We start from the raw sequence: 15,070 nt of genomic DNA, 5'->3' as shown, positions 1-15,070 counted from the left end.
CCCGCACTATGATAGACCTACTGAGAGTGAGGGAGTGTCTCAGACTATGTACACAGTGCTCAGGTATAGTAGTCTCAGACAATCCCCCCGCACTATGATAGACCTACTGAGAGTGAGGGAGTGTTTCAGACTATGTACACAGTGCTCAGGTATAGTAGTCTCAGACAATCCCCCCCGCACTATGATAGACCTACTGAGAGTGAGGGAGTGTTTCAGACTATGTACACAGTGCTCAGGTATAGTAGTCTCAGACAATCCCCCCCGCACTATGATAGACCTACTGAGAGTGAGGGAGTGTCTCAGACTATGTACACAGTGCTCAGGTATAGTAGTCTCAGACAATCCCCCCGCACTATGATAGACCTACTGAGAGTGAGGGAGTGTCTCAGACTATGTACACAGTGCTTAGGTATAGTACTCTCAGACAATCCCCCCGCACTATGATAGACCTACTGAGAGTAAGGGAGTGTTTCAGACTATGTACACAGTGCTCAGGTATAGTAGTCTCAGACAATCCCCCCCGCACTATGATAGACCTACTGAGAGTGAGGGAGTGTCTCAGACTATGTACACAGTGCTTAGGTATAGTAGTCTCAGACAATCCCCCCGCACTATGATAGACCTACTGAGAGTGAGGGAGTGTTTCAGACTATGTACACAGTGCTCAGGTATAGTAGTCTCAGACAATCCCCCCGCACTATGATAGACCTACTGAGAGTGAGGGAGTGTCTCAGACTATGTACACAGTGCTTAGGTATAGTAGTCTCAGACAATCCCCCCGCACTATGATAGACCTACTGAGAGTGAGGGAGTGTCTCAGACTATGTACCCAGTGCTCAGGTATAGTAGTCTCAGACAATCCCCCCGCACTATGATAGTCTGAGACACTCCCTCACTCTCAGTTGGTCTATGTACACAGTGCTTAGGTATAGTACTCTCAGACAATCCCCCCGCACTATGATAGACCTACTGAGAGTGAGGGAGTGTTTCAGACTATGTACACAGTGCTCAGGTATAGTAGTCTCAGACAATCCCCCCCGCACTATGATAGACCTACTGAGAGTGAGGGAGTGTCTCAGACTATGTACACAGTGCTTAGGTATAGTACTCTCAGACAATCCCCCCGCACTATGATAGACCTACTGAGAGTGAGGGAGTGTCTCAGACTATGTACACAGTGCTCAGGTATAGTAGTCTCAGACAATCCCCCCGCACTATGATAGACCTACTGAGAGTGAGGGAGTGTTTCAGACTATGTACACAGTGCTCAGGTATAGTAGTCTCAGACAATCCCCCCCGCACTATGATAGACCTACTGAGAGTGAGGGAGTGTCTCAGACTATGTACACAGTGCTTAGGTATAGTAGTCTCAGACAATCCCCCCGCACTATGATAGACCTACTGAGAGTGAGGGAGTGTCTCAGACTATGTACACAGTGCTCAGGTATAGTAGTCTCAGACAATCCCCCCGCACTATGATAGACCTACTGAGAGTGAGGGAGTGTCTCAGACTATGCACACAGTGCTCAGGTATATACTCTCAGACAATCCCCCCGCACTATGATAGACCTACTGAGAGTGAGGGAGTGTCTCAGACTACCAAAGTACAATGTTCATAAAGTAGTTTAAGACGCTGGTGGCTATTGTAAAGGTATGAAATGGGGAATTGGGGTAGTTAGAAGGAACTGATAGATTAAAAAGAATGATATTAGGTATTTTATCTATGCATTATGCATTCATTGTGAATGTAATTTTGTCTTCTGGAGGGTTATTTTAAAGACAACTCAACACTGAGCCCAATCCATACATGGACCCATATCTAAATAGATACACAGAGGGTCAGGGCTCACACTGTACATGGCAAGCTGACTGACTGTCATAGCAATGGGGGCCCCAGGTCTACCATAACTGTTCACCTATTACACCCCTAACTGAGTATTACAAGAGTATTGCAATGTATTGTACAGCAGTGTATTGTACAAGTAAACAATCATACATACAATTAAAAAATTAATTGCTGCATCCAAAAATGTTCAAATTAATAAAATATCAAAACTAGTTTTCCCATAAGACTGTAAATGAAAAAAAATTACTGTGTCCGAATTGCCATAATTTGCTAGCTTTCCAGAAAAAATTGAATAAACAGTGATCAAAAAGTCGTCTATACTCCAAGATTGTATCAATATAAAATACAACTTGTCATGCAAAAAAAGAGCCCTGACACAGCTCTTTACACAGCTCTCGTGCCATTCTTTGGGTCTGCTTGGGGGATCCAAAATTGTTGGAGAGAAAAGTTATGCTAACTGGATATTTTTCTCTGCATTTTTCAGCAGAAAACTATGAAACATGGAGTCCCCGAATGGTCACCCAACACAGGTGTGACCGCAGCCTTATAAAACAATACTACGGTAAATTCATTTTGTTATATTTTGAAAAAAGACTTAAGTTTTATAAGTCTTAAAAGGCAAAATGAAACATATAAATTTGGTATCACCATAAACACACTGACCCACAGAATCAAAGTAACAACTAGTTACTCTTATTAGACAATAAACACCGTAAAAACAAAACTCAAAAGACAATGGCAGAGTTGTTTTTTCTATTTTCTTGCACAAATATTTTTTTTCCATTTGTACCTGCAGAAAACAAGTCCCCATACTACTAACTGGAAAAAAAACCTTACGGCTTTTGAAAGGGGAGCAAAAAGTGAAAAATTTAAAATTTAAAAATTAAATTAAAAATTTAAATTTAAAAAGTTAAAATCTGAAATTCCATTTAGGTAATGAAATGGTAATGATGGCTACTTTTGATTTTGTTTTGTTTTTCCCAAACAAATGGCTGACTATACAATATATGGATTGCACAGGTCAGCCAGAAAAAGGTTTATTCTTTACTAAGTGACTCTCCACTGGTTGTCCTTATAAGACAACCTTTTCAAGCAATGGTATAAATAGCAATTTCTAGTACATGATTATACTGAGCAATCCAGTATTAATGCTGCCTGACTGCCCAACGTCAGGAGCCCCCGGGTATCATCAACAAATAATTACTGCTGTTGAGTGTATATAACTCATCCACATAGCTGGCTGTCCTGTTGAATATAACACAGACCTGGCATTGCTCTCTATGCTATCCCCGTGTCTTCTCTCGGTATTAGAGAGAGCACCAGGTACAGGGTGGAGGGACTCCACAACTGACCAGATTGTGGAGATGGTGGAAAGCATCCAAATTATCAGGGAGGCAACTCACACAAGTTTTAGATAGGGAGAAATGCACACATAAGGTAGTTTACAGGGATCAGAGGAAGAGATCACACAAGCTGTGTACAATTTTAGAGATAAAGACCCCATCATTGGTTGTACAAGGAGAAACCAGCACAGGAAAGGCGTTAGGAACGCAAATGAGACACAAAGATCTCACACCCAACAGGTATTACTGGGAGGGATGTACCCACATACAAAAACTCTTAAACTACCAGGGGCAAAGAAAGAAGGAATGGAGATTGCTGCCTGAATGTTACAGAAACTTATATAAACCCCCCTCCCCCCAAAAACAAAACAAAACAAAAAACAGAAAACCACTAATATAAGTAATTTTATTTTTCATCTCAAAGGTGTCCATAGCCTTTAAATGACAGAATTAATAGTCATGAAATATCCTGCTATAATCATTACAATGGATTTACTTAGATGAAAATACCTGCATTATATTAGCATGGTGCATGAATGTATTATATATATCTTACAATGCATGAATCTGCATATTACAATTGTGTCTACTGAGAAAAAAGTAATGCTTTGCTCCAGAGATGATGTCGTTTTGCAGGCATAGACCAAATATTATTTTTTACTTTAGCAACGTAAATTTCAATAAGCATGCAGGGTACTAGAAAGATTTAGAATAGGGGAGCAGCTGAGTGTGTAAAGCAGGGAGGCACATTGTACGGAAATGGGAAAAGTCTAAATTTTAACAACCTCTTGGAGTCGAGACTATTTGTCATATTCGAGTGATCTGCCTATTTGATATGCACAAATTCTTTTTCACACAAAAACTGGAAATGAACATACAATCTTGACAAATATAAAAGCAGATATCAAATAAAGGTTATTAAAGGGCTGTTTAATGGTGCGGTACGTTGCCCCCCAACCCTAATGTTTGGGGGGAATGGAAAAATTCAGGTAATTTCAGTGCGGACTGGGTATAAAGTCAATCGTTTATAAGTAAGTATATGATGCATTGCTTGGCGCATGGTCGCACTCTGTTGTTAGACAAGTGGGAACCAGCTCCAGTATCTAAATAATCTACTTTTGCAATGTCTATGAGGGATATCTATCATTACCTTATTTACTGTTCCTACGTATATAAGGAAGCAATTCTAGAATAGTTTTTAATGATCCAATTGGGTTCCTACAGCCACAGTAATAGCACAGGGCACCATAAAGCAAAGAGAGAAGGAGAGAGTGAGATAAAGAGAAAGAAAGAGAGAAGTGGCAGGAAGTGATAAAGCTTCGCTGTCAGACAAGCCTTCCAGTCTTCATAAGACTGGACTGAGAACAACAAGGTGCAGCAAGATGAATTAAACCAAGATGTGAAAGTCTCTTTAATTGGACGATTAAAGAAATTATCTCTTCTATCTTGACCAAAGACAAGGTTCTTTAAATTTCTACAATCTACGCCCAGTTACCCAGATAATATACAAAACGGGTTATGAAGATGAGTTGCAAAGGGTTCAAATTCCTCTTCTTTGCACCTGGTGATTCTCCCTATAGAGATATAGCAGGGAAACCATCTGGGTGCCGGAGACAAGCCAGGCCACATGAGAACAGCCAATGTTACGATGTACTACGAATGATATGTCATTTTTGGCCAGTATCAATGTGATGAGGCAGCTGAATGCATCTCCCTTGTTTTAGCAGAGGGTGCAGGGATAAGGAAGTCAGCAGCTGCATCATGAATTCTGAATTTCAATCCAGTTTGATCAGTTCTAGCATGCTTAAAACTGCTCCGTACGCATGCAGAAGGATCAGCTGCTTCCAGCATCTTACCCTCATCCCTTCAAATCGTGACAAGGCTCTTAAGGGTCTCAAAGCTCTTAGGGTCCTAAGGGACTTAATGGCACCTAGTTCCGAGTAGCCCAAGGCATTAGCTACAAGGCTTACTAAAGATACCTACACAGAAACAGAAAAGCAAAGAGAGGTTCCAGACTGTTAGAATGAAAGCCTAACACTGATAGAACAGCCTGGATTCAAGACTGGTAGCCCCAGCTGTCTAAGTCACGTGACAGAAGCAACCTGGAAGGAAACATGGTTGAGAAAGGTGTTAGCACGGGAAGTAGAAATATATGAGATTGAAGCAGGAACCACAAGGATAGACATAAAGGCCTGATCAAGGTGGAGCTGACAAAATTCTTACCCTGGCCCATCACCGTCTCCTCGTTACAGCTGCTCCCATTAAATTAAGCCAGACAAATTAAAGGTACCTGTGAGAAAGAATACAAATAAACATATACAGGACAGGCCTCCTGAAAATACGGCAACTGGAATTTAATGATACGTGTTGTGTAGCCAAACTGTATCATGCTATGTCAGAGCCTCCTATATCTGGTATGGTTACAGTCATAGGGATTGTAGGCCAGTAGACTTCATGAAGGACTTTACACACTAATAGAGATGAGCAAACACTGTTGGGATCAGCCGATCCGATCAGCACGCTCCCATAGAAATGAATGGAAGCACCTGGCACGTACACTTTGCCGGTGGCCGGCCGGCGTCACAGGTGCTTCCATTCATTTCTATGGGAGCGTGCTGTTCGGATCGGCTGATCCAAACAGTGTTCGCTCATCTCTACACACTAACTAAATAAAGAAACACCAGTGACCCAACGCAACTATCTTCTCGTAGACGCTACACTCATCCGCTATGATCTAATAGACTTGAGGTGGCCATACACCTTAGATAGCTGTTGACCGATTGCTCCTTCAGCCAACAGCTATGTCTTCCATCCCCTCCCCTGCACCATTCACATGCACGTGCAGCTTGGCTATAGATTGTGGAATAAACCACTTGTCCCTAACATCTGCCATTGGCAGGACCCTCTCATACACATTAGATAGTTAGCTGGCCGCAAAGAAATCAGTGGGGTCCGCCAACTTTGGTCTAATGTGAATGGCCACCTAAAGAGCTGTATATAGAAATGTTTACTTTCTGAGTCTTATATAGAAGTATTGTCACCAAGTCTGTGTTGCAGTCTATTACTTTTTGGACTAAAGAGTCTGGGTTCTTTCTTATGGGCTTGACACTGTGCATTCTCTGCAGAGTAAGACCTGTGGGACATAACAAATACAAAATACAAATAGTCCTGTAAAACGGGAAATGGTTGGTTAATACAATAGTTCATAGCTCGCATTTGGAACTAATCATATATTCCCAAGAATAAGGTTTACTCCATCTTGGATTTATAATCCCAAGATCTATGGCAGGTGGTATTACTTAATATCTGATATAACCCGAATAACTTACAGACGATGTTCTGTACAAATGAAACAAAGACTCCCCTTTTGAACAACATATTTAAGTGTAAACTGAAAAAAATGTAGAAAATTTTTGTAAATACTTTGCTTTAGTTATCTTATTCTGATAAAGTGTAAACCAAGTAGTGAATAACATAATACTCAAGATCACAACAAAGTATGTAAAAAGAGGAAATCTACAAAGATGGATCATTTATTAGAAATTCTAACTTGAAATATTGTTCAAAAGTAGAGGTTTTTGTAAAAAAAACCAAAAAACAATCATTATTATGACTTTAAGGAATCGTCCCATCTAAGTAACTGATAAATGTGGATCCCACTTCTATCTGGAGAACTGGGCAGCAAATGAATGGAGAGACGCAGCGCATGCATGAATCTGCCATTCTTGAAAATCGCTGAGCAGGAATCCTTGGTTATTTATCAAATCCTGCACTAGTAAATGAAGAGATTCGCGCATGCGCAAGTGCCCCTCCATTCACTAGTACAGGATTTCTGAAAATAGCCAAGACTGCCTGCTCAGCTATTGTCCGGAAGTCCTATACAAGTGAATGGGAGACTCACACATGCGTGACCTCTCTCCATTCACGTGTAGCATCGAGACAGATAATGGACACACATCTATCAGGTATTTATGACATATACCATGAATCTAGCCACAAATGCCAAGATGGGAGACATTAGCTTAGTACAATGTAAATTAATAGAGTTCATTACAACTAAATCCTCTTAATCCTCATGTTGCAGAAACGCAGCTTTTTTTGTTGCAGATTTTGCTGCGGTTTTTTGAGCCAAAGCCAAGAATGGCTACAAAAGGAATGGGATATATAGGAAGCTCTTATACTTCTCGCCTCGGCTCAATATTTTCCTGGCTTTGGCTCAAAAAAAGCTGCTTTTCTGCAACGTTGGGCCATAGGATTCAGAGGGACCTAATTCAGAGGATGATATCGGTGAAGCAAACTTTAAGGGTAGTCCTATCCTTCACAGGCTATATATTATATTTGAGGTCAGGGTCTGGCCAATTGTGCTGTTTCTATATTCTAGTCTAGATGTAACTGCAAATCCTCAGAATGGACCTATAAGACCTATAAACACTATGAGTACCCTGTGTTATGACATGTAGCATTAAAAAGGTTGTTCCATAATAAACTATTATGCCATGTGTGGGACTCCTAAAGAGAAAACCTCACCAGTCTATAGCTGATCTCCATTGTCAGGACGTCTTATACATCATTACCCTTTAATATTTCATTTTCTTAACCCACAATCTGCTATATCCAACACAAGTTTTGTAAATGAATAACATTGAAGGGTCCCGATAGCATATTCTAGAAGGCTTTAATGAATTGTCAATCATTTTATCTGGAAATTGCCCATTTTCCTGGAACAACTACTAGAAATAAACAGACCGAGCTTTATGTTTAAGGCCCTTATGCTGGCAAAACAAAGATAAAATAATACATACATCAACAATAAGGAAGTCGAGCCAACACCAGGCATTCGTGAAGAACTTGACAAATCCATAGGCCAGCCACTTCAGTAACATTTCCAGGATGAAAATGTAAGTGAAAACCTTATCTGCATACTCAAGGATTGTTCGAATGGTCTTGCGTTGTTCTATGTAGATATCTTCAAAGGCCTATGAAATACAAGTACATATGATATCATATTCTATATAAATATCTGCGCCATTTGGCTTATAAAAGCAATGAAAAAATACAGAGGTCCATGGTATTCATGAGGTGAATCCTTCTGAACTGTGTCTTCATGCCCTGACAGGCTACTGTGTATGTGTATCCATTGGATTCTTTTCTTACATATACAAACTATCAAATAAATTTTTTTTCTGCTATATTAATATGTGTTTCCAGCAATAATCTAATTCTAATGCAACAAGCAGAGGCGTAACTTCAGGGGGTGCAGTCACACCGGGGCCCAGGAGCCTTAGGGGGCCCATAAGCACTGGCATCAGTATTGTGATTGCAGCTTCCATCTGGCCCTTAAGCCAAGGAGATCCACAGATTACCCGAACCACACTAAGGTGGATTAAACTCCTTAGCACCCGTAACCATCACTATCAAGAATTCGCAAGAAATCAAAATACATGTAAAAACTCTTCTAAGAATGCATAAAACAGGACCCGAATGAAGACAGAACTTACCAAAGCCCCAGAGCTCAACAAGATCATGAAGATGATGAAGGTTTCAAACCAGTTGTGTTCCACTATAAGGAAACAGGTTTTTCGCAGGGTCCACCAACTCTTTCCAATCCCTTCTTCTACACTGACTTGACAACACTTGAAACGTGCCACACAACCTGCACAAGATAGACAAACTCTTCTCATATTCTCTGAAAGTGCTGCAAGCTTCGAAACATATACAATGCAGTGCAAAAGTTTTAGACAGATGTGGAAAATTTGTTGCAATGAATGATTTCAAAAAATAGAAGTGTTAATTTATTTTGGTCAAATAAATTAACTCCCCCCCCCACCCCGACTGTACTCTAGCATAGCCTTGTACTGTCAGGGGGGCCTTCCTCACAGTCCAGCAATGACGCTAGGTTGTAAGGCCAGCCCTTCTGACAGTAGAAGCGATATCTCCAGCACCGGGGCATATATCATGAAAGCTGACAGTGCACTAAATTCACTGAATTCAGTGCACTCTTTGCTTTCTAGCAGTATATAATAATGCACATTGATGGGGACATGAAAGGTCCACTTTAAATAGTATGAGAGGACCAAAAATACCAGTAATGATTGTTCAGGAATGGTGGGGCTAGAGAGAAAATTCCATCTGTGCCAGAATAATTGGAGCCGTGCCTATTAACAGATGCTAAGACCTGGAGTTGTTGCTCTTTAAAGCTGTATATATGATCTGTATGTCAAATAATTACTTAGTATAAGATGTTCATGTTAATATACTAATCTAACTGCTATCCCTAGTATGATGTATCCATATGTAACAAGACGATGGGGCAGATTTACTATGCCTTGTGTGCTAGTTTTCTACCGTACAAGGAATAAAAAGTAAAAAAAAAATTGTACAAATCAGGATTTTGTATGAAAAATTAGCAATTTTTTTCTTTTTTTGCGCATTTTGAGCATGGCAAGGTTGTGCTACACCAATTCCAGCAACTTACTCCCATCAGTAATAGCTCCAACATCTGTCACTGAATCCTGAACCCCCAATACACATGTATACTAGGTCCAGATGTCCTCAATGCCAAAAGGGGAGTAAGTCGCTTTCAGAGACATCTGCCGGCAGGTTGTCTCCCATCAGAGCACTGAGCATAACATTTATCTTGTTCAGTCCTTCCTTCCCAGACATTATCTGCTATGGGAAAGCTGGCTCACCCTCATACACATAAGACCGTAGGTCAGTTCTGCTGAAATCACTGACTTGTGGCATAGCATTCTCATAAAAGGCTTTAATATACACAGTCCAGTCATAATAATGTGACCACCACCTACTTTTGACGTCAATGTTAAATAACCAATCGCAGAAGGCACATGTCATCAGCCATCTGGGTGCATCATCATTGTGGAAGGCACGATGGATCCACACAAGTATGCATCTATCCTTATGGACCATGTTCACCCCTACATGCGAATTGTTCTTCCTCAGGATGATGCATCTACCAGCAGGACAATGCGACGTGTCATAAAGCTCGCAGTGTATGTGTGTGGTTTGAGGAGTACAAGGATGAGTTTACCGTACCCCCTGGCCAGCAAATTCCCCGGACTTGAACCCAATTGAGAATCTGCGGGACCACCTCGATCGGGTTGTTCGCGCCATGGATGCTTAACCACGTAACCTAGCGCAGCTGGCCACGGCACTGGAGTCGGCATGGCTCAACATCCCCTCTGTTCCTGCACGTCTTGCAGCGGTCTGCTCTGCCAAAGGTGGTTATTCTGGATTTTGACAGGTGGTCACATTAATGTGACTGGACTGTGTATATACAGACAGGAAAGTCGCCAACACAATACATTAGAGCATGGAGAGCTACCCTCTGTAAAGCAGTTATCTGGATCCAGATATTCCTCCGGTTGTTCTACTGGAACTTCTTCTGCTTCTGGCTTGATGTCAATGGTGCTACCTTCTGAAGAACTGGTGTCATCAAGTTTCTGAAAAACATAAGCAAAAATGAGAAACTACAGTAAGTAATAATGAGAGGAGCTGTACTATTTCCAAAGCATTTGTCTAAATTATCATTTCTACTATCTCTATAGTTATGTGATATGATTCGGTAACATGTATTGTCTTTTTTACTATTATCAAAGTCAAAAAGCAATGGCTATATAGACTTTTCTAGAAGTATAATGTCCTATGCGGCATCTTTAGGCAGAATGCTACAATGTAAGAATGTTTTCAGAAATCGAAGTGTTAATAGTTTGTTTTTATCAATTAAGTAAATGAAGTGAACGAATGAGAGAGGAATCTAAATCCCATGAATATTTGGTGTAATCGCCCTTTGACTTCCATCAGTTCTTCTAGATACACTTACAGACAGTATTTTAAGGAATCCAATGGAGAGGTTATTCCGAACATCTTGGAGAACTACGCACAGATCTTCTTTAGATATAGGCTTGCTCCAATCCTTCTGTCACTTCATGTAATCCCAGACAGATTGGATAATGTTGGAGGGCCAAATCATCGAATGCAGGACTCATTGTGCAAATATTGATTTGATTTTGTTCATTAAGGCCTGGTTCACATCTGCATCGGCAATCCATTCGGGGGAGTCCGCATGGGGACCACTACCCAGAAAGGATTACCGAACGCAGTGGCAAGTGGTGTACAGTGAAAGCACACGGACCCCATAGACTATAACGAAACATGCGGACAGGAAAGTAGTTCATGATCTACTTTCCTGTCCGCATGACTTGTGCGGAAAGCACACGGACCCCATTATAGTCTATGGGGTCCGTGTGCTTTCAATGCACACCACTTGCCAATGCGTTCGGTAGTCCGTTTCGGTAGTCCATGCGGACTTCCCTGAATAGATTACCAACTCAGATGTGAACCAGGCTTTACTCAATTTTGTTAAACTATTAACACTTCTAGTTTTTAAAGTGTTCTTAATGTTCAGGATTTTTCCCACGTCTGTCTAAATCTTTTCCACAACACTGTATGCTTCAGAGGACTATCCAAAGGAAAGGTCATAAATTAAAGAGGACCTTTCATCAGATTGGACACAAGCAGTTTTATATACTGCTGGAAAGCTGACAGTGTGCTGAATTCAGTGCACTATCGGCTTTCCCGATCTGTGCCCGGTGTAAAGCGCAATCGGTCCCGGTACCGTAGCGCTTTACAGTCAGAAGGGCGTTTCTGACAATTAGCCAGGAACGTCCTTCTGCCCAGCAGTGCCTATTGCGTTGTACTGTGGAGCCGGGAGGAACGCCCCCTCCCCTCCTGATAATACTCGTCTATGGACGAGCACTGTGAGCAGAGGGAGGGGGCGTTCCTCCCCGCTCACACTGTACAGCACGATAGGCGCTGCTGGGCAGAAGGACGTTCCTGGCTAATTGTCAGAAACGCCCTTCTGACTGTAAAGCGCTACGGTACCGGGACCGATTGCGCTTTACACCGGGCACAGAATTCAGCGCACTGTCAGCTTTCCAGCAGTATATAAAACTGCATGTGCCCAATCTGATGAAAGGTCCTCTTTAAACAATCTTGGCCAACCTCTTCAGAAAACATTTTTAATGCTTACTTTAGTTTTTAAAAATTTCATACTGGAAATTTTTTTTCAAGACATTTTCTAGTTTGTAGCTGTAAAATGCACACTTCTTTACATTACTCAAAGATGCCATATAAAAATTTGTAGGATCCCATATTATAAGGCAGTTTTATGAGGAAATGCTTCAGCGGATTTTGAAAGAGCAGGGCAGGGGTAGAAGTGTCCGCTGGGTATCCTCCTTACGGACTCTCGCTGCCTGGCATAGGAAATAGGTAGAGACCAGTTAGGGTAAGTTCACACAGAGATTTTTGGTCAGGATTTTGAGGCCGTATTCACTTCAAAATCCTGACCAAAAAGACGGCTGCCATCGAAATCAATGGGAGCCGATGAGAGGCTCATTCTTCAGGCCGTTTCGCCTCGCGATTCGGCCTGAAGACACTCCCTCCTAGGCCCACTGATTGGGCCTAATCCAGAGCGGAGTGTGCAACTGGATGCCAGAGCAGTGCATTGGCATTTTCTGACACGGCTACCCGTTTTTTGGACTGGAACCTGAGGTAGCCTCCACCTCAGGTTCTGGTCCAAAAAACCCCGTCTGAACTTACCCTCACTCTAGCAAATGGGAAAAAGCTGGTTGGAGAGCTGCCCACCAGACACCTCGCCATCTGACTGGCGCTATTACAACTGTTTCCCCTACAGCATGGGCACCTAGAGCAAGTAGAAATAAAAAAGGCAAACCACTTACATCTTTACTTTCATCATCGGATACACTGCTAAAATCCTCAGTATTAAGATTCTCAAAATCTGACTCTCCCACTGCAATTGGAACCTTGACGGTGAGGTTGGGGTTATGTATGAAGGACATATGATCTTCGTCTATCACATATTTCTCCATACTGCTTCCTATACCACTGGTGGTACCGTTGCCATTTTTCTGATATTCCATATCTCGATTGATATCCACCCCAGCATGATTTACTAAGCAGTGCTTTTTCTCATACATGTCATCCAAAGGTTTCTCATCAGCATCTTTCTTCTTAAAGTGTGCTTGTATGAAGTTGTGTACTTTGAGTTTAATCCAAGCTATGCCTTTCTTAATGCGAATGACTGATATCTGAAGGTTGTTCATTTCTCCATCATCATCGGTGGCGGCCAGATTGTCTGCACTGAATGAGCTCAGTAACAAAGCCAGGAACAGATTCAGGACCTAGACAAAGGCAAGAAGGGATATTTACCTATATAGAGGACAAATCCAGTAAAGCTGGCTTACATTTTGACTTAGTCTAAAGGTAAATTCACACTGAGCCATTTGCAGGAAGATTTTGAGGTAGAAGCTGTGTCAACAAATACCTCCAAATTCTCCCCTTCATTTCTATGGGAGTCAGGAGCAGATTTTTTCCTCTAGCTGATTTTACTGTTACAGGAAAAAAGAAGCATCATGACCTATCTTCAGGCAGATTCTGCCTTGAACACCCCATTAAAATGGATGGGAGGCACAAAAATAAATGCTAGCAGGGGCCACACAGTGGCTCAGTGGTTAGCACTGTAGCCTTGCAGCGCTGGGGTCCTGGTGTTCAAATCCCACCATGGGCAAACAACCATCTGCAAGGAGTTTGTATGTTCTCCCCGTGTTTGCATGGATTTTCATTCCAGAAAAGACATACTGATAGGGGAAAAAAAATTTTTTTTGCATTGTGAGCTCTATGTGGGGCTCACAATCTACATTAAAAAAAAAATGCTAGCATTTTCTTTGAAACAGTTATCAGAGCAATTTTAGCCAAAACTGTCTTAAAAACAACGCTACCTATATTTTTTCCTGGATTCCACTCATTTCAATGATATTTGCATGGCAGAATCTGCCTGAAGCTGAATCCTAAGGGTAATTTCTCACGGCGGAAATCTTTTCCACACGGCTAGCCGAAACAGGATGCCGAAGCAGTGCACCGGCATCCCGCTCCTGATTAGACCCCAATGAATGGGCCTAATCAGGAGTGAGTCTCGAGCTGCGGACGCTGTGGCTGACTCATTCACATCTGCGCCCGTGGTCTCCGTTATGCAGGTTTCCGTTTCCTGTCCAGTTTCGAGCACCTGCAGTCATTGTTCAAACCCATTCGGATTTGAAAATTGTCCGGCCGTGAGCGCCGGTGAGCGTTTTGTGCTCGTCACGGCGAAACCGTTTTTTTTTGTTTTTTTTTTTTAACTGGACACAAAGTTGGACATGCAGGACTTTGTTTCCGGTTAAAAAAAAAACAAAAAAAAAATCTTCTTCTGTCTGCAGAAGAAAGAAACCTGAGAATGGAGACCGAGGAGCAGGTGTGAACCCAGCGTCAGCTGCGGAATCCGTGTGAAGATAGGGCATGTTGATTTTTTTTTCCTGTTAGCGATATTTTTTTCATTTGAATTGGAGGCGGTTTTGTGGGTGGATTTTGAGGTGGATTCCGCGTCAAAATCCGCCTGCAAAAAAACTCAGTGTGAACATACCCTTATAAGGGACCATTCACATGGAGGAAAATGGTGTGGAATTTGGTGTGGAATTTCAGCACTGAAAAATAAGCCTCCCATTGACTTTTTCAGCTAGCAGATCTTGGGATCCCCACCAGCCAGCTGTTCTCTGCACAGTCTACAGAACTGGAAGTGGACAGCTCCATAAACTGTTTAGAGGCCTGGAATTTATAATGGGAACTGATCTGTAATATTGTGGCCTGGCCCAGGTGTTGGATCCCCAGTGATCTCATATGAAAATGAGCAATTGACTTTCAAACATTGATGGCCTATCCCTAGGATAGGTCATCATTATTAAATCTGTGGGGGTCTAACACTGAGATCCCTGCAGACCAGCTGCTCTGAGACAACGTAGTTCTGGATAAT

General features: G+C 41.9%; 1 protein-coding gene across 4 annotated transcripts in view; it reads right to left on the bottom strand.

Annotated features, from left to right (window-relative positions):
• SCN8A (sodium voltage-gated channel alpha subunit 8) overlaps nt 1-15,070 on the bottom strand; it is a 124,099-nt gene that overhangs the window by 12,976 nt on the left and 96,053 nt on the right. For 3 of the 4 annotated variants that reach the window (XM_075265874.1, XM_075265871.1, XM_075265872.1), the window contains 5 exons: nt 12,948-13,409; nt 10,532-10,649; nt 8,688-8,842; nt 7,992-8,165; nt 5,046-5,168 (listed from right to left, as the gene is read on the bottom strand). In XM_075265874.1, the coding sequence (XP_075121975.1) occupies nt 5,046-5,168; nt 7,992-8,165; nt 8,688-8,842; nt 10,532-10,649; nt 12,948-13,409 (1,032 nt within the window). The remainder of the gene's footprint in view (nt 1-5,045; nt 5,169-7,991; nt 8,166-8,687; nt 8,843-10,531; nt 10,650-12,947; nt 13,410-15,070) is intronic. The other variant, XM_075265873.1, reaches the window with a different exon arrangement.

This window comes from Leptodactylus fuscus, chromosome 2 (assembly GCF_031893055.1).
Source record: "Leptodactylus fuscus isolate aLepFus1 chromosome 2, aLepFus1.hap2, whole genome shotgun sequence".
Taxonomy (NCBI): Eukaryota; Metazoa; Chordata; class Amphibia; order Anura; family Leptodactylidae; genus Leptodactylus; species Leptodactylus fuscus.
This window is presented reverse-complemented; position numbering and strand designations above follow the sequence as displayed.